Raw genomic sequence first — 26,913 nt, 5'->3', positions numbered from 1 at the left:
GATGCAAATGGAAAGAGTTGGTGGGAAATAAATACCAAATGGAAATCAATTTAGATGAGCGCGAGGTCATGTAAACAAGGCAAATAAATAAATAATCAATGTGAGAATGCAAAGAAGTTTGGCCATAGAGAGAGATCTGTGAATGCCTTTTTGCAGATCTCTGAAGGTAGCTGGCCAGATTACAAAAATGATTCAATGGGCACATGGGATACATGTTTTCGTCGGCTGTGGCGTAGAATCCAACAGCAAAACGGTTATGTAGGAACAGTGTGTAGACTTGTCCAGGTCTGGTGAAATAGCTGCTAAGTATTCCCTTGTCAAAGATGGCATAGATTTTGGTTTAATTTCGAGATACAACATGGAAACAGGCCCTTCACCGCACTGAGTCCACCCAACCATTGATCACCCGTTCACACCAGCTCTATGTTATCCAACATTCCCGTCCATTCCCTATTCAGGGTCAATTTTGCAATGGCCAAGTTAACCTTTCTGACTGCTAATTAAGCCATAAAAATAAAGCAAGTGTCTTCAGAGGCGTTGCCAGGAGGATGCTCATTTATTGTTGACCAAATTCTTTGGAAGGTCTTTATGTGAGAATTAGATTCTTCCTTATGAATATATAATGGTTATATGATCTGGTCGTATGTGATGTCTGAATATAGGTTGAGATAAAGAGACATTAAAACATTGTGTGGCTGAACTGAGATTTGGGTAGTGAAAGATGAAGAATCCACCCTGTAATAAAGGCTGTATTTTGACCAAGAAAAAAATATTTTGACATTTGAGCCATTTTAAAATATAGTTGGAATGGTCTCTTAAAGGAAATTTCCAATTCATATTCACCACTATTTCCCACTGTACCATATTTGGTAAGAGCCATGGGTTGCAATGACACATTTGTTAAGGATTGTTTCCCAACCACAACTTGGTCAGTTTCACTGGAATCTTCAGTTTTGGAATGATTGCAAAATATGAGCATTCTGGTCTCCTTTATTTCTTAATCTTATTAGACGAATCTTAAGGACTGGAGCCAACTGTTTCAACTGGACTAATTTTTTCAAACTAAGTCAAGTATATACAATGAAGATGTTTTTAAAGTCTCATTGAAAACATAATTTTAAAATAATAGTTGCAAATTGAGAAGGACTCAAGAGGAATTTTAGCAGAAATATTTTAGTTTGAGTCAGAAGATTACGTTTGTGTCTCATTCCAGAGAGTTAAGCATAAAACTTGATCTAACATTTCAGTTTCATACTGAAACATTGTCAAACTTTCCATGTGAATGACCTCTCGGGTAGATGTAAAAGATCCTATAATATTATTCCATAAAAGAACAAGAGATTTATCCTCATTCCTCAAACAATCTCTCCTCAGCCAACATCTCTACTCACTTTTGATGGTGATGTTGACCTTTCTCCATGCTAATTACGTATATATTGTTGCCAATGTTCAACAGTAACTACGGTCCAATGTTGAAATGCAACAGAAATTCCACCCATGTTTCAGATCTCTGCACAATTCCAAATATTTCAAAAATATTCTGCATTTGCATGTTTTTTGCCTTTCCCTTCAGCAGAACTAATTCATCTTATCTCTTATGTGGAGGAAGGAACTGCAGATGCTGGTTTAAACTGAAGATAGACACAAAAAGCTGGAGTAAGGACCGGCAATGGGAGGAGCGGGACAGACAGCATCTCTCGAGAGAAGGAATGGGTGACGTTATGTGTCGAAAGAATCCGAAACGTCACCCATTCCTTCTCTCCAGAGATGCTGCCCGTCCTGCTGAGTTACTCCAGCTTTTTGTGTCTATCTTCACCTTCTTCATTCTCACCTTTGATATTTTGTATCATCTGGCATTTCAATAAAACATTTTTCCTCTTCTCAGATATCTCTTACCAATCTTTGAAAACTAGCATTCTGCTAGATCTTTTCACACATTCACTCTGATCCCATTAGTCACCCATTACCATGTGTTTGACAGCCCTCCACCACCAATGAAACAGTCCTCGTTGGGAGGCATGAGCTTCATTCACAAATTACTAACATTTAATAAAATTTAAACTAATTTCAACATTTTTGCCTTTGCACACACTTCTTTCGCCAAGGCTTTGTCCTTTACTTTTACCTTTAGGATACATATCCGGTCTGGACTCTTCCTACTAGCTTCTTATTCTCTCCAGATCTATTGCATGAATTGAATTGCCGGCATGACATTATATTTTGCTACAGCACTTGATTAGCTAACTTTCCTCCTCTGATTTTGCTCAGGTACAACTCGAATTCTGTCTTCAAACCAAATGATGAGAGCCAGTCTGTAACAGTTTGGTGAAAATGTTCATCCTACAGAGCTGGAACAGCAGCCCTCTGTAGCTGCTTCACAATGGCTGGCAACATCATTACCATTCCTCTGTAGTTATTAACCTCATAATCTTCCAACCTCCACAGCCTGCCTGTTCTTGCTCCTTCAAAACTATTTTTCTCCATTTGATTAATTGCTAATTTCTTCCAAGTCCAATCCAATGACACTTGACCAATCCACCATCTTAATGACTTCCTGATCCCCATCATGTAATTTACCTCATAGATCATCTGGTACAAATATTCCACTTCATCCCCCACAAGGATTGCCTGAGGTCCATTTTGCTTCCCCTCGACCATGACTGAAGCATTCTTCTTCCACTGCCCTTTTCTGCCTGGCTGAACTTGTTCTCTCATTGACCAATTCCTTTCACTCTGCTCACTTCTTCCAGATGAAAGGTGTTGCTATGGGAACACAGATGGATCCTGGCTATGCCTACCTCTTTGTGGTGTACATTGACGATTCTTTGTTCCACTCTTACTCAGATCTTCTCAATCGCCTTTTTTTCCAGTATGTAGATTAATGTGTCAATGTCCTTTGCTCCCTTATCCTGAGCTGGATATTTTCATTAACTTTGATATTAGTTTCCACCCAAACCTCACCTATGTATTGTACAGGAAGGAACTGCAGATGCTGGTTTAAACCGAGATAGACACAAAATGCTGGAGTAACTCAGAAGGATGGTCTATCTCCAAATCTTTCTTCCCTTTCCTCAGCTTCCCTAACTCCATTTCCAGGGATAAACCTGCTACCTTTACTGTGAGGTCTCTGCCCCACTATCAATGTTCTTGGTCATTGGTGCATCTCTTCTGACAAGCCCACTTTTTTAATATTCATATTTTCTGCTGTCTTTTATTTTCTTCAATCAAGGCTACCTGAAGTGAGATAAATCAATATTCATACCACTGGGCTGTAAGCTGCACAAGCGAAGCATGAGATGCTGTTCCTCCAATTTGCATTTAGCCTCACTCTGACAATGGAGGAGACATTGGACCGAAAGATCTGTGGAGGAATGGGAAGGAGAATAAAAGTGTCCAGCAACCAGGAGATCAGGTAGGTTGAGGCTGGCTGAGCTAAGGTGTTTGGCAGAACATTCCCTCTCTCTCTATCCCTCCCCCACCCAAGTCACACGAGTTTCTCATTTTCACCCAACAAACACCTAACAATGGCCTGTTTCCCTTATCATCGTCACTTTTTTGTGTCTCTTTTATTCATTGTTATTTATCTCTCCACATCACCATCTATATCTCTTGTTGCCCTTATCCCTAACCAGTCTGAAGAAAGGTCTCGACCCGAAATGTCACCCATTCCATCTCCCCTGAAATGCTGCCTGTCCCGCTGAGTTACTCCAGCTTTTTGTGTCCATCTTCGGTTTAAACCAGCATCTGCAGTTCCTTCTCGCACATACAACCTTCCCATTCAATTGACCATCCCCCATTATATCCAGGAATTCCAAGATGACACCCAACACAGGCGACTATTTGCGTGCTAGCCACAGAAACAGAGCTACAAACACATATTACAGTCACTGCACACTCTTAAATCTCTATCCCTACAACAACATTTCTTATTTTGCTGGCTTCATCCTGCACTAAACGTTATGCCGTTATCATGTATCCATACACTGTAAATGGATCGATTGTAATCATGTATTGTCTTTGTACTAACTGGTTAGCACGCAACAAATAGCTATTTACTGTACCTCAGTACACGTGACAATAAGCTAAACTGAAGCTGATACTTTCACTTTTCCCCTATTGTGTAGGCAAGTGGTAGAAACTGGGAAAAGTTGAAGGAAACATTGGAGACAAAAAAATGGGATTAGCATAAATGGGTCCTTAATGTTTGGAGTTGACTCAGTGGCTCAAAGATTCCCTGCCACTTGCCACTATTGCTATAGCACCCTTGAACTGTTACCATTAAACACATTATACAAATGAAGTTCTTGTGCTTTGAAACAGCACAGCATGAAAAGATAGAATATAGAAAAAATGGTCTGCAGCTTTACACGAAAGAACAGTGCTGGAGGAACTTACTATAAATGTTAGAAGGATGAAAAGCAAGGAACGAGTTGAAGATCGCCATGTAGAGGTAGGGGTAGGTTCATTAATTTAGCTCATTAAGTTAGAATCTATCTATTTATTATTTATTATATAACTAAAACTCTTATCTTGGTATCTTCTGCTTTGGGAGGTTTTTCTGTTTGCGCAAAAACGGTACACGATAGCGCTACGATTTTTTGCCACCTCACTCACCATTCTCCTATGCTGTAAGTGCAACAGGTTTTGTTCCGATCGATGATATATATTTAAAGTTGTTAAGATTTATAAATCTTAAAAACGGCGCATGCGCAGATTGGTCTCATTTCCTGTCCATCACCGCCACAGATTGGTCTCTTCTCCTGTCAGTCACCACCACAGCCAAGATGGCGACGCCCCTTCCTTCACCATCTGATTGGCCGCATCCGCTGTCATTTACCGGGGAGAGGGAGAGCCGCGAAAGTCTCCCCGGCGTGCATACGTTTGACCGTGGCGCTGAGACCGCTTCTGCACAGTTGGGGGCTATGGGTGAGTGGTGGAATATTGCGTTGAGGGAACGGGTTGCGTTGGGGGAACGGGTGAGTGGTGGAATATTGCATTGGGGAACGGGTTGCATTGGGGGACCAGGCCTCCTGTGTTGCAGGGACCCACTTAGTCTAGTTAAAAAATAATACTGCAGATGCTGAAAATCAAAAGTAGAAATAGAAAATCTAACAAAACACAACAGATCAGGAAGCATGGGCAGTACTACAGGACAACATTTTGCAACAAGGAATCATCAGTCTAAATGTTAAATCTTCACTTTCTGCCTGACCTGCTATGGAGTACCAGTATTTTCTGTTTTCATTTAAGGATAAACTGATGAAACCATGATCCAATGTACTGCTTCCCCCTGGGTAATATATATTAATTTAATCTAAATGTTACAAAAAAATCTGTCTCCATAGATGGATTAAACTGATTGCTGGACATTTTGAGATATATCACAAAAACTGGTCACCACATTTTTTAAGTATCATGACTTTTTTTACTTTTTTTCCCATTAGGAGTTAAAATAAACGTTGTTTTATCCTCAACAAGTTTTTTTGCTATTATCATTAAGAACATTTATATTTATCATTGAGATCTTCCAATTTTCCAACCAAAAATACCAGTGTCTAAGAAAATAAATTGAATCTGGGTTAAAATATTCATTGATAATTTGTGTGATACAATCTGGGAGCTGCAAAACTGAGATGCTACTGTGCTATCAACAACAGGAGAGTGCAATTACAATGTGATAAGTTTACATAGCCAGTTTTCATTATAAATGATAATATAGGGATTTATCATAGAACACACTAACTGAAGGGTAGACATACAATGTTCACGTATGGATCATATTTAGCATTATTGGAATAAGTCACATATTTCCAGGCTTGACCTTGGAAGTCTAGTAACATGCTACAATTAAAGATGCTATGAAGTTCAAAATAATGTTATTGCCGTTAAGAACTAGTCATACAGCGAATTCAGCTGTGAGGGGAAGTTTTTTGTTGATTTCTATAGTGTACTGTTACATAGAAACATAGAAACATAGAAATTAGGTGCAGGAGTAGGCCATTCGGCCCTTCGAGCCTGCACCGCCATTCAATATGATCATGGCTGATCATCCAACTCAGTATCCCGTACCTGCCTTCTCTCCATACCCTCTGATCCCCTTGGCCACAAGGGCCACATCTAACTCCCTCTTAAATATAGCCAATGAACTGGCCTCAACTACCCTCTGTGGCAGAGAGTTCCAGAGATTCACCACTCTCTGTGTGAAAAAAGTTCTCCTCATCTCGGTTCTAAAGGATTTCCCCCTTATCCTTAAGCTGTGACCCCTTGTCCTGGACTTCCCCAACATCGGGAACAATCTTCCTGCATCTAGCCTGTCCAACCCCTTAAGAATTTTGTAAGTTTTTATAAGATCCCCTCTCAATCTCCTAAATTCTAGAGAGTATAAACCAAGTCTATCCAGTCTTTCTTCATAAGACAGTCCTGACATCCCAGGAATCAGTCTGGTGAACCTTCTCTGCACTCCCTCTATGGCAATAATGTCCTTCCTCAGATTCGGAGACCAAAACTGCACGCAATACTCCAGGTGTGGTCTCACCAAGACCCTGTACAACTGCAGTAGAACCTCCCTGCTCCTATACTCAAATCCTCTTGCTATGAAAGCCAACATACCATTTGCTTTCTTTACTGCCTGCTGCACCTGCATGCCTACCTTCAATGACTGGTGTACCATGACACCCAGGTCTCGCTGTATCTCCCCCTTTCCCAATCGGCCACCATTTAGATAATAATCTGCTTTCCCATTTTTGCCACCAAAATGGATAACCTCACATTTATTCTCTGTTCTGTTCACCTCTGTTCTGTGTCTTTTTTTCTTTTTCTTTTTTTATTTTGTATGGATTTATTGACATTTAATCTGTTCAATTAGTTTAATCAATCTCTGTAAAGCACTTTGGTTCAAATTGATTTTGTTTAAAAGTGCTATATAAATAAACATTTATTATTATTATTATTATAGAAAGAGTACAATTTACCTTTCGCCGTGTGTTGAAATATTCAGATTAAAGCAACAGAACAAAAATAAACACGGAACACACAGAGATGTCACCATTTTTGCAATTAGCCATTCAACCTGGGCAAGTAAGTTCATGTCAGTTTGCAATGCTGTTGAAGTGTCCTCATTGCATGGATGATCTTGAAAAGAACGACATTTATGTGAATTTGAGCATTCATCTTTCACATCATTTACGGGACTGTGAGAAATTCCAGCCATCAGTTGGTACGCTGAATGAAGAAGAAAAACAAAAAGAGAAGCGGTCCTTAAACACAGTGCAAAATAAATCCAGAGTGGTTTATTGACAAAAAGAATGCAGTAGCAGACATATCAGAACTTCACCTCAATTCAAACTATTACAGCCATAAATGGGGCAGCAGACAGAAAGAGGAGAACCCTACCTGATCCGCAGCTTACTTAACTTCTCTTGCAGCCAATGCACTCCTCCAAGACTCTTCCGACTTAAGGTCACAAAATACTTCAGATGTATGATGATCAACAGAGGTAACAGTTGATTTGGATTTTCTCTGCCTGCAATCAAAATTGTGACACATAGACATGATTTCTGAGAATATTACCAGCATAACAGGGGTGACATTGGGATCTTGGGAAGTTGTTTTTTCCAGAAAATGTCCTCAATTGCAACTTTTACTAAATTATTAAAAGTGTCTAAAATGTGTGCCCGGTCCCCAGCAGAACTTAGAACAAGACAATTATGGACAATGATGTCAAGATCAGACCATCTCTGGTCTCCAATGATGGCCATGGCAGAGTTCGCAATGTCAACAGTAAATTTAATTTACAAAGGTAGAACGCCAGGTCACTGCCTGCCAATTGCCTGCTACTATCAACTTGTACATGTCCACCAGCAATAGGATATTTACCCAAGTATCTTATATCGATCCCAACTCTTTTAGATCATCCCTGTGTCGGCCATCTCAGTTCAGAAATTTTAAAAAGCAATATCCACTTTTGGGAAGTGCAGGTCATTGCCTGGACAAGATGACACTGATGAAACCCACATTTTTATTTCGAGGATCATGTTATTCTCATAATCATCATCATACTTTATTAGCCAAGTATGTTTTGCAACATACGAGGAAATTGATTTGGCATACAGTCACACCAATAAAAAGCGACAGAACACACAAAATACATTTTAACATAAACATCCACCACAGTGACTCCTCCACATTCCTCACTGTGATGGAAGGCGAAAAAATGTTCAATCTCTCCCTTCTTTGGCCTCCAGAGGTCGGAGGCCTCCAAATTTCCATTGACGGGACGATTTAACTCCCGTAACCGGCGGTGGGCCGCCCTCATCGGGGTGATCAAGCCCGCATCGTGGGAGGGAGGGGAATGGGGGGGGAATCTCAGTTCCCTGCGTCGGGCGATCTACCTCGAGTTGTAGCTAGTCGAACGTTGTGCGGCTTTTGGAGCTTCCCGACGTCGGTCTCAAACCGAGACTGCGAGCCCTTGATGTTAAAGTCCGCAGGCCACGGTTGGAGCGTCGATCCCAAAGGTAAGTCCACGCCCAAAGTCAGTCTTGAGCAAGGCCACCAGCTCCACGATGTTAGGCCGCAGAGCGACCGGAGATATGATACGGAAAACAATCGCATCTCCGACAATGTAAGAAATTGAAAAAAAGTTCCTCCCTCCCCATAAAAAAATAATAAAACTAACCAGAGAACATTAACGCATACTTTTTAAACACACTAAAAATATCAAAAAAAAGAAAAATAGAAAGACTTCTATTATCCAAGGTCAAAACACAAAGTGCTAAAGTAACTCAGGTGACCAGACAGCACATGTAGAGGGAATGGACAGGCAAAATATCGGGTCTGGGCCCTTCTTCAGGCTCTTACCCAAGGTCTTTACTGGGCCATAGGAATATAAACGTTGGCAGAAAGGAATTACCAACCTGTCTGAAAAAGGGTCCCAACCCAAAGCGTTGCCAATCCATTTTCTCCAGAGATGCTGCCTGACCTGCTGAGTTACTCCAGTACTTTGTGTTTTTTTCTTAGCTATGACCCCTTAGTGACATTTGCACTCTGGGACATGGGCAAAGAATCCATTATATTTAGGAAAGGCTGAAAAGTTCCTGTAGTTGGCGAATTGCCTCCCAACCAATCTTCCATTGTGATCTGCAATCCCCCAATGTGCTTACAGTAATTATCCATCAGCTATTTGAAATGGTAACAATCTTTCTCGAATACTCTTTAAACAGGCTGTGTGAGAAACAGGGGGTCTTGATCACAATAATGAGAAACATCCCATTATTGGATTAGACAAACAGGTTGACCAAGGACAAAACTACATGGTACATCTTAGCTGCCTGATATGTTCCCCACTAGGGTACAATCTTCCTGTATATATCAAGGACAAAGTACATTTTGTACTAATAGTCATGTTTTTCGAAAGAGAATAACTTTATTCCTGATCAAAAGAGGACGCGTTTTGAAAAAATATAGACGTTCTCCTAATCTCGCTGCATTTTTGTAAATATTATGTATTCTTTCCATAAAATGTGGATCAAGAAATTGAAATATGTTTTTTTTTCTGAAAACATATTACCATAAAAATAATTGTCAATGCAGCTATTTTATTGTTTAATTTAATTAACTGTAAAGATTTAGTAAAGCATCTTTACTCTAATTAATTTAAGTATTTAATTTTCAGATTAAATCAAATTCTTTGTGGATTTGAAATAACAAAATTCAAAACTGTTTGTTTATTATTTGAAAAGTCAAACTATTATTATCCAGAAAAGTAAGTTAGCATTAATTGTCTTTGCAATTTATGAATATTGGATATGAAATTGGTTGACAACAATGAAAAGGAACATCAGAAGTTGTATAAAAATGGAGTTCATTTACTTTGAGCCTATTTTGGTCTGGTGGCATTGACAGATTTTACTCTCTTCACTGTTACATCCCCTTCCATGTGTGCACATTTCAATGGTAAGAAAAACCATATAGTATCTGAAATCTATTCATTAACAAATCTCCTTCGTTGAGTTTCAGTCATTGAGTTTATCTTGCTCACTCTAAGAAAGTTTAACCTACTCAACATTAAACTTAAATTAGAAATGGAATCCTTCCAAGTGATCCAGTTATAGCTAACTATTTTTGTCAAAACCTTAAAAATCACAGCTACAAGCATGTAAACATTTGGAAATGCTTAGTTACAGCTCTATAGGTATTTCAAAGCTCCATAAAATCCTTGAACAAACAAAACTTGATTCTTGTCCATGTTTTTAAAATGTATTTTTGTTTTCTTCTGATCTTTTTGGTTTTCCCCAGAGTGCCTTGACATGAACGAAAGAACAACGATATGAATGTTTTCTCTCTCAATAGCATGAGGTGCACAAAAATATCTGGGTAATATTTCTTTCTCCTTGTGGGAAATCAACACACTGCTTATTCTTTTAACTCACTGTCAGCATAGCTGGGATTAATAAACTCATCTGTGTCACACATGGTCCCACTGTCCATTAGCTCTGGATTCAGGGTTTAGACAAAAATAGTTACTGTAGCAGTGACTGGCTCACTTGGATACTTTCTGTTTAGCCACACAATATAAAATCAGACAAAAGAACATTAATAAACTTGAATTTTTACATGTTTTTGATGCTGCAATACCTCATCTCTTGGTCCAAATAATTTGCATTTTAAAAAACGTAACCCTTATATTTTGTAAATCTCTATTGAATGTTTCAGTGCATTGCATAAAATGTAGTTTACTTGTGGAGCTTAAATGTCATATTTCAGCAAATATTGCTCTCAAATAAATAATTTGTGACAATGAAGATGGAAAACTGACGTTTGGAGCATTTGACTTGTGTGTCAGGTCACAAAATGTTTCAAGTGGAGGATAAACACTTTCAAGTGGAGAAGAAATGCACTTATTCTATCATAAATGACAATAGTCCTTTGTGAACGCACATGCCATCTACTTTCAACTATGTTTTTTAGTTTTCGTTTCAGAGATACAGCATGGAAACAGGTTCTTCGGCCCATTGAGTCCGTGCAGACCAGTCATCACTCATACTAGTTCTATCCACTAATTCTATCCTATACACTCGGGACAATTTACAGAAGCCAATTGAATACAAACCTACAGGTCTTTGGAACGTGAGAGGAAACTCGAGAACCCAGAGAAAACCCAAGTGGTCACAGGGAAAAGGTACAAACTCCATACAGACAACACCCATGGGCAGGATGGAACCCGGGTCTCTGGCGCTGTAAGGCAGCAACTCTTCCACTGCAGATGCAGTTTAATGCGGATAAATGTAAGGTTATCCACTTTGGTAGCAAAAACAGGAAGGAAGATTATTATGTAAATGGTGTCAAGTTGGGAAAAGGGGAAGTACAAGGGGATCTGGGGGGGCCTTGATCACCAGTCTATGAAAGTAAGCATGCAGGTACAGCAGGCAGTGAAGAAAGCCTTCATATCAAGAGGATTTGAGTATAGGAGCAAAGAGGTCCTTCTGCAGTTGTACAGAGCCCTAGTGAGCCACACCTGGAGTATTGTGTGTAGCTTTGGTCCCCTAATTTGAGGAAGGACATTCTTGCTATTCAGGGAGTGCAGCGTAAGTTTACAAGGCTAATTCCCGGGATGGTGGGACTGTCATATGCTGAGAGAATGGAACGGCTGGGCTTGTATACTCTGGAGTTTAGAAGGATGAGAGGAGATCTCATTGAAACATATAAGATTGTTATGGGCTTGGACACGCTAGAAGCAGGAAAAAACATGTTCCCGATGTTGGGGAATTCCAGAACCAGGGGCCCCAGTTTAAGAATAAGGAGTAAGCCATTTAGAACGGAGATGGGGAAACACTTTTTCGCACAGTTGTGAGTCTGTGGAATTCTCTGCCTCAGAGGGCGGTGGAGGCCAGTTCTCTGGATACTTTCAAGAGAGAGCTAGACAGGGCTCTTAAAGATAGCGGAGTCAGAGGATATGGGGAGAAGGCAGGATCGGGGGTACTGATTGGGGATGATCAGCCATGATCACAGTGAATGGCATTGCTGGCTCGAAGGGCTGAATGGCCTACTCCTGCACCTATTGTCTATTGTCTAAAACAGAGGGGTGAATGTTGGAAAAGAGGGGGAATAGTGAGGGAGATGGAAAATGGAAATAAGATAATGTGGAGAAGAGCATGGGGAAAAAGTCAGCATGCAGGTCAGTTTAATAGGCCCTTGTCATTATGAGGGCACTCCATGTCCATCATCACAAATCACAGTTTTGGATTCAGGGATGCTGCGATATTTATCATTGTTATAAAATACAGCTCATCAAAATCAGTGTTGGTGGTCAATGAAAATAACGTCGATGTCTCAAGGGGGTCCCTTTAATTCAAATATAGTTCCAACTTTCTACGCGATAATCTCCTTGTTTGACTATGCATTAATAGAGGTTGGTTGTCATGACCTTTCAGTCCAATTTCAGCCAATAGGTTAGATATGCGCACAGCACATGTTAATGCTGACATTATATGCACAAGATATGATGAGGAAATGGCACCCACATTAGGATGAATCATTATAGAAAGTGTCTAATCCAATTTCTAAAGCAGTATTTCAATAGGAAATGAGTGCTGACACTTCAAAATATGCACATGCTAATTTTGCACAAGTTTGCATTAAAAATTACATATTTGTCTGGAATTCAAAAAAAATTATGGAAGATTTCCCCTTCAATTTGCTGTACGAAATAAACACACATAAAATCATTGGGTACAAAATCTGGTGCTCCGTGAGGATTGAATTAAAGCCTATAATTTAATGTCTGTTGCTGTTGTAGGTGATTTATGATATCGGCTAAACTAGCTCAATTAGATCATAACTAAGATCACAACTGTGGCTAGAACCATGGGATATGATCTCCAGGTAAAAAAAATACTGAAAACCTTGTAATAAAGTGAAAATTAACTTGTTCAGTCGTCATAAACCAATGGTCCTAATTAATAATGAAGAGATTCACTGTATGCAATCCCCAAACCATTAATTAAAGAAAAATCCCCAAATCCCACGTGATAAAGCATTATTCAGTACTGTAAACTGGTGGTCTTGATTATATCACTGCAACTCGCTGCATGGTGTCCATTACTCTGTAGGGGTAGTTTTACAAGTGTGTGCTGGCAGCAGGAAGCCTTGCCTGCCAGCAACACATACTGGAAATTCATGACCAGTTTTCTCTTTACTGCGAAGCAAACAAGTGTTTTAGTTTAGATTGCAACATGTTTGCATTTAAAACAAAATAATACAGATACATTGTCAATATTGTTTTAATCTTTGTTTTTCACAGATATAATAAAGAAAGGTGCCAGTCCGAAACTATGTCGAATGGATCTGTTCCAATTTTTCCCTAGTGTCTTTCTTCAAAAAAAAGCATGTTGACACTATACTAGGGCCAAATCTAGAGTACAGCCCGTTAAGTGTGCAAAAGGGAAGGCCTAGGACAATCACTCACCTCTCACCTCTGACCTGTGACTCTGGCACCCAATTTGTTTTGAGCTGGAAAGCTGGAAAAGGGGGTGGCTGGCTGTCCAGTGCACAAACAGGCAATTTATTCTTCAGGAACAGCTTGGAGAGAGATATCCAGTTCACCTGATCCTGTGTGGTTACAGAAACATCTGAACCCAACTCATCTAAAAGTAAATCTAAATTACCATTGATTTTGTAGATACCTGATTTTAAATTCTGCATTCTTTCCAAAACAGGTTACCACTTTATTTTCTTATCAGTTTTGGATTAATACAATTAAATAAAAGAAAAATAATATCTCTGTTTAATGCACTTTTAAACTTAATGTACAATGTTTTTCCCAAAATTGCTGATACAATTACTGATGATATAAATTGTTATCAGTACTGCTTCTCTCAAATAAATCTTCACTTCATATGGTTACTGGCTGTGGAAAAATACATGTTCAATGTTTAGTATTGTCACTTTCAAGTTAGAATGCTCTTACTTAGTAAGAACAATATCCTGGCATTCAGATAACTAGGATACCATGAATGTGATTAGTACACACACATGTTTGCAAGTACAAAATGCCATCTGCAATCACATTTTGGAAACTCCTGAGTAAAAGGGGCTTGCTTTAAGGAGAGAATTTTAATAGAGCTTCATAATTAACATATTTCTGCAACAAGCTTTTACCTGGTGCCTGAAATACGGTGGGGATGCAGCAACTGATATTTGGACCATTGCAGACAAAGAACACAAGCAGAGAAATATAATGGAGATTTCTAAAATCCTAAATAGTTAGAGGAATAAAATAAAATTATTCTTTTGTATTAATTTCATAATGCATATTTGAACTAGAACATACAATAAATAATCTTGGTCATCTGCACAGGTCCTTATAAACTATTAGTGCACACTTTATTGCATCTTCAGCGATAAGATTTAAAAAATTAGGCTAAAAGTGATCCAAACTTCAATAAGTTAGTTCTGCCATGATACGTATGAATACAGCATTTTATCTTATTAAATGAAAACCTAGACAGAGTGTAAGTTAGCCATTGTCAAACATGCATGATTTAACAAGTACTAATGCAGCAATTCTGTACTGACACAACCCCAAATAGGAAAGAGCATGTTCTAGAAATAGTATGCCCGGGGTTGCTTTCGTTTCAAAGGAATTTTTTTTTTTTGCAGTGCAATGAATTATGTGCTTACATATGTGTATTTTGCAAAAACCAAGGCTTTAATTATATTTGGTTCTACTATAAATAGGATTTCAGCAAACAAGTATTGCGAAGAATTACAACATGATCTGATTATTGTGAGATGAAACAAACCTGTTCTGTAACTCACTTTGCAGATGTCTAGTTAGTCAATCAAGTGATCTGTAATCACAAACCCTGTCAGAAAATGAGTGAATAATGGGCTGTGATAAAATGGTGGGATTTTCTGGTGTGCTTGTTCCATGTGGTGAATGCCATCTGTAATTGTCAGGTCCTGTTGGCTTTGTTCTTTATTTGAGCAGGGAAGTTAAACCATGTACTGTTCTCCTCATCCATGGAATCTGCGCACAAGGACAGAAGAGATGTAATGAGGATTGAGTTAACCAAAACATAATAGGAAAGCATTTTGAAATAATATTAAGGGATAAATTCTATCTTTGCCGCATGGGCATTAATCTAGCAAAGCATTGGAATGGAAATCAGATGTGCAATATAACAGACAGACTATTATATTGTCTGCTCTGCTGCATTGCTGTCCACGTGGCAACAAGTGAAAACCTACTCCAAAAGTTTCAACACCGCTAAACTAAATGATCACTAAACCTTTGCTGAACTGCACTCTGTAGAATAGTCCATTAGCTCTAGTCGTTGAGGGTTCAGCACCAAGTAAATCGCATAGCTGTTAATCACTTGCACAGGCTCCACTCCATTGAGGGAGTTTCGTTGGTATATGGAACTGCTTCGATGATGTGCAGTTCAGAAATACATTTCACCCAAAAATCCATGATGCATGGAGGGAACGTGGTTTAAGTGTTGAGATCTGCCTATCATCGACCTTCACCGCTTACCCGCTTGGCCAAGGTTTAATAGAATGTGCATGATGTTACTGGGAGGTTAATCAACTCCTCCTTCTTACTCTTTGGCAATGGTTTATGTATGCTCCTACTAAACTGCTGACAACATTATTATACATTATTGCAACAAAAAATATGTTGGTTTTCAAAGATCTCACGAATAGTCATGAACATATAACGCGAATGCTTCATTGACTGAAATATGAAATTTATTCATGTTAAAATAGTCTGTTTAGAAACTGACCAATACATTCCATTCTGATTCAGCATGAAATAAAAAATGTGTTGTAATATCTTTCATGGCCATATATTCCAAGCATTTACAATTAAATATGTACTTCTGAACCTTTTGGGTCAATTTCCATTCTGTAAAGTGGTGAGTCTCTGGAACTCTCTGCCACAGAAGGTAGTTGAGGCCAGTTCATTGGCTATATTTAAGAGGGTTATATGTGGCCCTTGTGGCTAAAGGGATCAGGGGGTATGGAGAGAAGGCAGGTACAGGATACTAAGTTGGATCCTGTACCTGCCATGATCATATTGAATGGCGGTGCAGGCTCGAAGGGCCGAATGGCCTACTCCTGCACCTATTTCCCATGTTTCTATGTTTCTATGTAAATATGAGTGTAAAATACATTTTAGTCCACGTCAATATTTGCAAAGTTAGACACTATGTATAATCTATCAACCATTCAAGAAATTATGCCAGTTTAATTTTTCCTTAAATGAAAGAGAGGAAAGTAGTGAGCTCGATGAACACACAATCCTATATCTTACAGCATTGTAGTGTGTTAGTCCATTAGCCTATTTAGGATGGCACAGTGGCGCAGCGGTAGAGTTGATGCCTTACGGCATAAGAGACCCAGGATCGATCCTGACTACAGGTGCTGTCCGTACGGAGTCTTACGCTCTTCCTGCGACCCCGTAGGTTTTCTCTGAGGGTTCAGTTGCCCCCCACATTCTAAGGGGAAAAAATTTTGTTCGGCATGGATTGTTGGATTGTAGGTTAATTGGCTTCTGTAAATTGTCCCTAGTGTGTGTAGGATAGAGCTAGTGTACGGGTGATTTACTAGTCGGCATGGACTCAGTGGACTGTTTCCATGCTGTATCTCTAAACTAAACTAAACTAAATTACCTCACCAAGTGCAACTGAAAATGATGAAAAGCAAAATAAAAATAAAATACAACAGGTACATTCTATGTTTCTGCCATTGTTATCTCGCCCTTCATCCTCACATCTGTGAAAGAATTGAACACTTCCACTGACCTCACGATTCATGCATTATGTTTATGTAAACAAATGTTACATTAAATGTAAAAATAAAAACTCACAATAAAAAAAACTGACAGGAAGCGTCTTCGTTTTTATAATATTGTAGATGCATTTAGCTTTTAATTTTCTTACAAAAATCTCAATGTTTCCTGACATATTAATATAATTGGTACTTTAATTTATTCACCACAATGTAGTTATACCCAAAATTATATCTTTAACTCGTGACAGTCTTGCTTAATTGGAGAGGCCATCTTTTCAGGGTGTTATGTTTTCAAGACCTTTCGAATGAAAATACCTCTATGAAAAGTATTTGGAAAGCAAACTCAGAACATTAGACATAAAATAGACGTCAAATGTATGTCATAATTTCATATCAACCTTTTCCCTTAAATGTCAATGCAAATAAAAATATGTCCGTAACATTTTTGGATATACGCCTTTATTGGTTTCATATGATAACCTTCTTGGAAAGTGCATAAGAATTTATTGCACATCTGTTCTGTGTTTTCTTTTTTATTAGAAGAAAGGGATGAAACAAATCAACTCCCCCCCCCCCCCCCATCCCCCCCCCCCCCCCCCCCCCCCCCCCCCCCCCCCCCCCCCCACTAGTGCCGTCCCCTTTCCACCCACACCCCACAACATACCATTTCGTTCCGAATGCTGCTCCATATAGAATTATTAAAGGTGGGGTCTACCTGCAAAGGATTTATTGATTTTTTTCATAAGCTGTACTTAAATGAGTTTGGTTGAGAAAATGAATTCTGCAAAAGGTTCAACGGCATAAGGGAAAATATAAACAGTTCCTGCCAATGTTGAAGTCATGCATTGCAGCTTGCAATAAGAAAAGGACAAAGCACACATATTTCATTCAAGCAGCTTCTAGTAAATAAGAGGAATGAAAATCAGGCTGCTGTAGTTATAAGTACACATGTGCAGAATTGGAGATCAGCTGCATTTTATTTTCCATAAGGTTGGGTCAGTGGTCTCATTTAAAAAGTCTTTATAACCATCTAACCATATAACAATTACAGCACGGAAACAGGCCATCTCGACCCTTCTAGTCCGTGCCGAACACATAATCTCCCCTAGTCCCATATATCTGCGCTCAGACCATAACCCTCCATTCCCTTCCCATCCATATAACTATCCAATTTATTTTTAAATGATAAAAACGAACCTGCCTCCACCACCTTCACTGGAAGCTCATTCCACACAGCTACCACTCTGAGTAAAGAGGTTCCCCCTCATGTTACCCCCTAAACTTCAGTCCCTTAATTCTCAAGTCATGTCCCCTTGTTTGAATCTTCCCTACTCTCAGTGGGAAAAGCTTTTCCACGTCAACTCTGTCTATCCCTCTCATCATTTTAAAAACCTCTATCTTAACCTCTATCTTAAAAACCTCTATCTTAAAAAGTCCCCCCTTAACCTTCTGCGCTCCAAAGAATAAAGCCCTAACTTGTTCAACCTTTCTCTGTAACTTAGTTGCTGAAACCCAGGCAACATTCTTACCCTATATTTAACTACTCTTTCCTCCACAGAACATTGTACATTATTACCTAATCAAGGGGTCTGTCTATAGCGCCCAGACGGGCAGCGCAGTTGCACAGTTGATAGAACTCCTCACAGTACCAGAGATCTGGGATCAATCCTAACCTCGCTTACTATCTATGTAGAATGTGCACGTTCTCCCTGTGACCACGTGGGTTTCATCCAGGTGCTCAGGTTTCATCCCACATCCCAAATAACGTGCTATTTTGTAGGTTAATTGGCCTCATATAACATGGAATTAGTGTACTTAGGTGTGGTCTCGGTAGGCTGAAAGGCCTTCTTCCATGTTGTATCATTCAATTTAATTCAATTCAATTCTTTTCAATTCAATTTTATTTTTGCGCCCCATATTTTTGTGATAGAGAAGCACCTGACACCAGCTATCTGAGCTTACAATGCCATCACTGAGGTTCACCCTTTAAGGAGCCATAAATGAATAAACCTGGTGCTCTGGACATCAACGGATGACCACTTGAAATTTTTTTTTTCACATATGGTATGGGTATATAGCAGCTTCATGAAATGGTATTAAAAAACAATGTTATAATCTGAAAAGAAATATCCATTAGGCATCAATTACTTTGATGTCCCTTTTATAGCATACATCCCTCGTATAAAACAGAGAAAGATTTTCACTTTTAATTGATTTTATTTGGTCTCTGGTCTCTTGAGTATCACAAACATTAAGTTATTTAATTATTCATTCTGCAAAAGAAATCACACTGATCAGTGTTCCAAACAGTGAGCTAACAATTGTACTAGGCAAAGGAAATCTGTTTCTTTATACGGAGGAAACAGAAACAAAGGCATGTTACCCTGGTTCATATGTAGACACATACACATACACATACACATACACATACACATACATGCATATACATTGGCTGCATTGCAAAGGACTAGTAACAAATCCACTCCATGTTCACGATTACAAAGGTTTTTAGTTTTATTAGTAGTTTCTCACATGGGACCTTGTCAAAACCTTTCTGACACAAATAAATCACATCATTGTGAGTTCCTTGCCTACTTTGCTTGTAACATCTTCAAAGAAATTGAGGAGCTTTGTTAAACAGGAACTTCCATTATAAAATGCTCTCGCTGTTTTATTAGGTTTTGCTGTATAACTGCTTTGCCAGTTGACTTCTTAGCTTTCTTTCCATTATTTCATCAGCTTGTGATTTAGGGGCCAAGTTTGTTTCTCTTTTTTTTTAAAAACACGTTCCTAATTGAAACACAATCCTGTGAAGTTTCTCCAGGTTTGAATGCCAAGTATCATCAGGTATCTTCCACGTATCATCAATGCCAATCCAACATTTGAAATGTGCAACTTCACAAATTTCTCTCCCAATTGCTTTGAACAATGTAGAATGTGCATCCGACCAAAGGAATTCAAGGGATGTCAATCCATTTAATCATGGCCTATTGACTCTATATTGATTTCAGAATCTATTATGGCATTTATTGAACAATGTTACAGGGCCCACACATTTTACCATCTCCATTCCAGTTGTTGGAGAGATGGAGCCATGCTAAGGGAATAATATTGGGTATTAATAATAATTATTAAAGACTTTACAGTCAAAGTGTGACTTACACCATGACCTTGCACTGTACCATAAGGTCAGGTGTGATCCACATAAGCCTCTCAGGGATGCCAAGTGAAATAAACAAGTTAATCAAATGGATATCCAATGACTATGGTAGAGCCTACATATCACCAGGGATAACAAGCCAAAGTCGGCGGTGATCTCTGCCAATGACACATCTCTATCAGATTATCTTAATGCTCTTTGTGCCCATTTTGTACAGGCAAACAAAGATTCACCAATGTCTTTACCACCTCTCCCACCGGCTCTGTCCCACACATCTTGGTGGCAGAAGTCAATCTGCTTTAACAAGGATATACTCTCGGAAGGTAGACAGCCCAGATGTATAGCCTGGACAGGTTCTAAAATTGTGCACCAACAGTCTTTGCCGGCAACTTGAAACTATCACCTCCATAGTCTTTTGCCCCCATCTCCTTCAAGGAAATCTCCCAGCATCCCAAAACACATATTCTTCCAGGAAACCTCCAGCATTCCAATCCCCAAGAAATATTAAGTAACCTGTCTCAAAGACTACTGCTCAGAAGTTCTAACATTTACCACAATGAAGTGCTTTGAAAGACTGGTAATGGCCCATATTTGCAACAAGCTTCTGGACATAGAAACATAGAAAATAGGTGCAGGAGGAGGCCATTCGGCCCTTCAAGCCAGCACCGCCATTCATTGTGATCATGGCTGATCGTCTCGTATCAATAATCTGTGCCTGCCTTCTCCGCATATCCCTTGACTCCACTAGCCCCTAGAGCTCTATCTAACTCTCTCTTAAATCCATCCAGTGATTTGACCTCCAATGCCCTCTGAGGCAGGGAATTCCATAAATTCACAACTCTCTGGGTGAAAATTGGACAATCCAAACACCCCACAATTGTTTGGGTCTCTATAGGATGCCACCCACCTTATACTACATTCAGCCCTGCCAATTACCTTGACAATTAGAACGCCTATTTCAGAATGCTGTGCGTTGACTATAGGTCAGCCTTCAACACCATAATTCCAAATAAGCTCATCCATCGCTAAACCTCTAGAACTTGGCCTCAGGGATTCCATCTGTAACTGGCTTCTAGACTTCTCAACCGGCAGACCTCGGTAGGTTAGAATTAGTCAGAACATTCCCCCCCACCCTGACCCTCAACACTGGCAGCCCTCAGTCCTTTTGCATTGCTCCCTGTACGCCCATGGCTTAGTGGCCAAATCCAATGCTAGAAAGATCTTTTAGTTCAAGAAAGATGCCGCTGTTGTAGGTCAGATCCAGAACAATAATGAGATGAAGTACAGGAAAGAGATCAAGAACCTAGTGTCGTAGAATCATGACGATAACCTAATCCTAAACATCAGCAAAACAAAAGGGTTGCTTATTGACTGAAGGAAGCAGGGGGGTGAACAAAACCCTGTCCTCCTCAACAGAGTTGTTGTAGGGATGATCAACAGCCTTCACGTTTGGAGGAATCCATATCACCACAACCTAACCTGCTCCCCTTGCATTTTTGTGATGATCAAGAAAGCACGTCAGCATATTCACTTTCTCAGACATTTGTGAAAAGGCGGCATGTTCACGGAATTTTCTCAACTTCAACTTCTACTGATGCACTAAAGAAGGTATTCTGATGGGATGCACTCAATCTGATAAGGTCTCCTGAACCTGCAGAGAGTGATGAATGCAGCCTAGTCTGTCAAAGGCTCGTCATTTCCTTCCATCCTGTCCATCTCCATGGCGTTTTGCATCAGGAAGGCTGCCTGTCACCCTGGCCATTCCCTTTCCTTTCTGCTGCTTTCTGACATATTCAGTAGCTTGAAAGCTCGATAGTGCTAGTGTACAGGGGTGATCGCTGGTCAGCGCAGACTCAATGAGCCAAAGGGCCTGTTTCCGCACTGTATCGCTACATTCTAAAGAAATGCCCAGACTTAAGAACAGCTTTTTCTCCCATTGTCATCCAACTCCTGAACCAATTCCTTCTTTCACACCCCATACTGCATTCTGAACTCTATCTCGTTTGCTTTTTCTGTTATTGTACCTTAATATTATTTTGCACTACTCGGATTTCCCACTACAATCTTGCGTCATTCTACTGTTTTGCACCAATTGTTGTATTTAGTTATATTTATCATTACTGTATGTATACGGCTTAATCTGTGAGCTTCAAGTGAACAAGGAATTTCATTGCAGCCTGGTGTATATGACAACATATTACCGTAATCTACGTAATTTGTCCCTCTGTGTGAAATTGTTGAAATGAAACAACAACAGCTGAACAAAGACTTCAAAGAATCTAGAAAAAAATATCAGTTCAACAAATTAAAACAAATTGTTGAAAAAGTATGTGTAACAACCATATCAAACTCTTAACATCAAAATATTTCTCTTAAAACAGCAAGCTAGTGAAGTAGATAAGTATATTTTCAAATGGCAATAAGCATCCATTACAAGCCTGCACAGTCCCACAGTTACATCAGCCACTCTTGGCCACATCCTGCATCCTGTAAATAACCCATTCACCGAGTTCCTACATCGCCATCATATTACTTATTTCCACACAGTTGCCTCTGAGATGGCTTCCTTCTTCCTGAACCGTGGCTTCCACTCCACCTTAGTTAGATTGCATCTCATCCAATTGCCACATTTCTGTTCTCAATCCCACTCTTCCTGGACTAGTAAAGGGTAACGTTTTGTTGGTTGGTAGCCGCTAACCTACCAGCCTTTACAATCAACCAATCATCCTTCCTAATTTCCATAACTTCACCAAGATTCCACCACCAAACATATATTTCCTTCCCCTTTCCTTTCCGCATTTTGTAGGGACTGTTCCCTTCACAATTCATTAATCTGCTCTCAAACAGGAATCTAAACACATCTTACACTGCTAATGTGCTGCTTTTCTTGTTCACAATATGCTCACCTCTATATATTAGAAACTAAGCACAGATTAGCTAAGCACTTTGCAGAACACCTACTTTCAGCCTTCGGGGAGAACCCTAAGCTTTATATTGTCTGCCACTTTCATTCTCATTCCTATTTGCCACTCTGACCTCTGTCGGAGACTTTATGTTACAAAGAGACTCAGTGTTTAAAGAACCACAGCTCATCTCCTGATGGGCATATTGTGACTTTCCAGATATGCAACTTGAGTTCTAGACCCAGTATCAGACAAACTGGGTCATCTATTTGTAATCAAGACACAAGGTGCTGGAGGAACTCAGACATTTCCATTCCCCCAATAGATGCTGCCTGACCCACAAAGCACGTACTTCCAGCTCTTTGAGTTTTGCTAGATATTCCAGAATCTGCGGTTTCTTGTCTTATCTACTTGCGACATTGGCCCCATTTTCCTAACTCCATTAGGACAGCCTATCTTGCTGGTCTTGTACTGCGTCGCTGCATTTTGCAAATTTGCATTCCATCGCTTGTGTTCCCACTCTCAAACTCGCACACAGACATACACGCATGTGTACACACTTTTCAATCCATCTTCAGTTTGCATGCTACAGATGCAATTTCTTTCAGCACTGCCGAAAGACGTGTGTTTTTTTAGAGACAAAATGAGAAAACGCAAAACCCATGACGGTAACATTCAGGTTCAGGAACTTCTTCCCAACAGCCATCAAGCTATTGAGAACTACAAATTCCAACTAAACATCAAACTACAAACTGCCTGGGTTGCTCAAGGGACTTTGGGCTTGGTTTTGTTTTGGCACTATATTGCTTTTTTAATATATTGAACATTTTAAATTTTTGTTTAAATTTAAGAGTTTTTCTGATCTGTTTCTGAACATATGATAATAAAACACTGTTAACTCTCTTTTGAGATATCGTATAATTTGCATATCAGGTACACCCTTCTTTCAGACACACATTACAAATTTCTTTTTTTTAGTTTACAGCACGTAAACAGACCCTTCGGCCCACCGGGTCCACGCTGACCAGCGATCCCCACACATTCACACTATCCTACGCACATTAGGAACAATGTTTACATTCACCAAGCCAATTAACCTGCAAACCTGACACGATGCAAGTTCACCCAAGAGCTCTCCCGAGTTTAAATAAAATCAAGCTCATGGTATGTACGGAGCTGGTACATTGGACCTCGTGGATGTCCTGGGATGGCTAGACTTTCATATGAAGAAAGACTGGATAGACTCTACTTGCAATCGCTAGAAGTTAGAAGATTCAGGGGGGATCTTATAGAAACTTACAAAATTCTTAAGGGGTTGGACAGGCTAGATGCAAGAAGATTGTTCCCGATGTTGGGGAAGTCTAAAACAAGGGGTCACAGTTTAAGGATGGGAAGTCTTTTTGGACCGAGATGAGAACAAAAATTTTCACACAGAGAGTGGTGAATCTTTGGAATTCTCTGCCACAGAAAGTAGTTGAGGCCAGTTCATTGGCTATATTTAAGAGGGAGTTAGATGTGGCCCTTGTAGCTAAAGGGATCAGGGGGTATGGAGAGAAGGCAGGTACAGGATAATGAGGTGGATGATCAGCCATGATCATATTGAATGGTGGTGCAGGCTCGAAGGGCCGAATGGCCTACACCTTCACCTATTGTCTATGTTTCTATGTCCCGTTGCGGCTCGTAATGCTAACGGCAGGTACTGGGGATACGCGGTAACTCGTGAAGTTTTTTCAACACTGTGAAAAATGTCCAAGTGTTTCCCGAGTACCCGCCGTTCGCATCACAAGTCGCTACGGGACATCCACGATGTCCTACGTACCCGCTACGTACATACCACGAGTTTGATTCTTTTTTAAACTCGGGGGAGCAGTTGGGTGAACTCGCAACGTGGGACGGGGGCTTAAAAGTCTTTGGAATGTGGGAGGAAACCAAAGATCTCGGCGAAAACCCACGCGGTCACGGGGAGAGCTACAAATTCTCCCTACAATTATATTGGCATAGTATTGATGTTCTACTGCTGTGAATCATCTGTGCTGAATCCTGCATTTCTTTCTTTTAAAAATATAAACTAAGTGTTTCTGTGGGTTGACTGAGGCGAATATAACGTATTCTGCCCGCTTTTAGTTAGAAAGTAGAATTTTACTTTTTCCCATGAATATTTTCCTTTTGTGGATCATTGACGAATAACATTTTCAATACACTTCAAAATACACTAACAATGGTTGGGGGGGGTTCTGCAAATCCCAGCAGTACCCCTCATCCAAGGTAAGAGGCATGCAGAAAAATTGCACAATGACAGTTCCAAAGTTCTTATTGTGGACAAGGTGAAACATCTGGCAGGTCTCAAGAGTGAAGGCTTCAAAATGAGAGGATTCCAATTTTACCGGGATCTTTCACCAAGTCCCCAAGTCCTTATAAAATCCCACCATCTGAAATGGCCAGGAGCTCTGCAGACAAAGATAATTGATCCCAGATGGAATGATTACCTAGTTTGTCCCAGCAAGTGGTTCCTTTGGCATTTAAATACATTTTTGCTATGCTTTCTTATCCCCAGAATCCCTCGGGGAACATGGTGGACAAGCTGTTAGTATCTCAAATGCAACTATAAATCAGAGCAAGTTACGCTGATGCTCCTCGTGGCCCCACACCATGCCAATATAATTCCCCTTCATCCCCAAAATTTGGGATGGTATTTAAGGTTTGCTGCGTAAAAGAATAAATCCTCCCAGCATTGACAGCTACAGATTTAGATTGTTATTTCAGTTATAGCGAATAGAAGTATAGAAATGACAACTTTAACTTTACCACAGGATGCACTGAAACCACAATATCCAATAGGTGCTCGATTTGTGGTAAGTTGGTGATCTTTTTATACAAACAAACCTGATATGAGAAATAAGTTAAGAGGACCCTGCAGACACATACAGAATTATTTACTTATAGATGTATTGCCAGTATACTTCAGCCAACCACTGAAGATATTAATCTAAGGTTGCACAAAATGGTTAAGAGGTAGACAAAAATGCTGGAGAATCTCAGCGGGTGAGGCAGCATCTATGGAGCGAAGGAATTAGGTGATGTTTCGGGTCGAGACCCTGTTGGAGTTCACTCTATAATTGTCACAATAGGTTCCTTTACCTTGTTCCTTTCATAATAATAATATATTTTATTGTCATTGCACATAAGTGCAATGAGATTTGGTATGCAGCTTCCATCCAATGTCATAAATAACTAATAAGATTTAGATTTAGATACCAGAATCCAATTAAGCCTCTACCAGTGAACTTTTAAGATTTTTTCATTCATTTTTCAGGAACTGGACTTTGTTGCAAGGCTCTTCTCGAACTGCCCTTGAGAAGGTGGTGGTGACTTGCATTCTTGAACCACTACAGTTATTCTTCTGAAGATGTTCCCACCGTTCAACTCTGGAGGGACTCCCATCATTTAAATCCAGCAACACTGAAGGAATGATAATGTTTTTTTTCATGTCAGGATGGTGAGTGAGTTGGAGGGAAGAAGTAGGTGACAGCGTTCCATACACCTGCTACACTTGCCCATCTTGGAGATAGCGTTCATGGGTTTGAGCAATGTCATCCGAGCAGTCTGGATAAGTAACTGGAGTTCTTTTTGAAAGCTGTGCACACTCTACATTTGTGTACCAACGTTTGGGGAAATGAGTGTTTGGGGTGATCGATGAGGTGCAGTCAAGAAGGCCGATTTATCCTGTGTGATGTCAAGCTCCTTGAGTATCGTTTGTTGAAACTTAACTCGTTCAGGTCAATAGAGACATTTGAATTAAGTCTTGAAAATTAGGTTATGAAATTAATTACTGAGTACATTGAAGCCCAGGGGCTCCAATATCCAATAGATTTGTGAGCATGAAATTGGCAAGCACTCTTAGGCCCAAATGGCCATTTTAGTAAATAACAATCTTTTAAAAATCCATGTAGGAATTTGCAGATCAAATCTATTTCATTTTATTCCATCACGCAGAAGTTGAAACTATTAAAATAACAGGCGTTTTGATGATATAAACTAGCTTTGTTTTTTTTTGCAGAG

General features: G+C 39.7%; 1 protein-coding gene across 7 annotated transcripts in view; it reads right to left on the bottom strand.

The window, feature by feature from the left end:
- Nucleotides 1-26,913, bottom strand: part of LOC129695898 (uncharacterized) — a 72,787-nt gene that overhangs the window by 24,444 nt on the left and 21,430 nt on the right. For 5 of the 7 annotated variants that reach the window (XM_055633344.1, XM_055633347.1, XM_055633348.1 and 2 more), the window contains exons 2-6: nucleotides 14,799-15,025; nucleotides 14,155-14,251; nucleotides 13,470-13,605; nucleotides 7,409-7,522; nucleotides 6,972-7,221 (exon numbers count right to left, since the gene is read on the bottom strand). In XM_055633344.1, coding sequence (XP_055489319.1) covers nucleotides 6,972-7,221; nucleotides 7,409-7,522; nucleotides 13,470-13,605; nucleotides 14,155-14,202 — 548 coding nt within the window. In that variant the 5' untranslated portion in view covers nucleotides 14,203-14,251; nucleotides 14,799-15,025. Of the gene's footprint in view, nucleotides 1-6,971; nucleotides 7,222-7,408; nucleotides 7,523-13,469; nucleotides 13,606-14,154; nucleotides 14,252-14,798; nucleotides 15,026-26,913 lie in introns of those variants that run through there. The other 2 variants (XM_055633346.1, XR_008723245.1) reach the window with 2 other exon arrangements.

This window comes from Leucoraja erinacea, chromosome 3 (genome assembly GCF_028641065.1).
Source record: "Leucoraja erinacea ecotype New England chromosome 3, Leri_hhj_1, whole genome shotgun sequence".
NCBI lineage: Eukaryota > Metazoa > Chordata > Chondrichthyes > Rajiformes > Rajidae > Leucoraja > Leucoraja erinaceus.
Note: the sequence above shows the minus strand (reverse complement) of the source record. Positions and strands in the feature narration are given on the sequence as shown.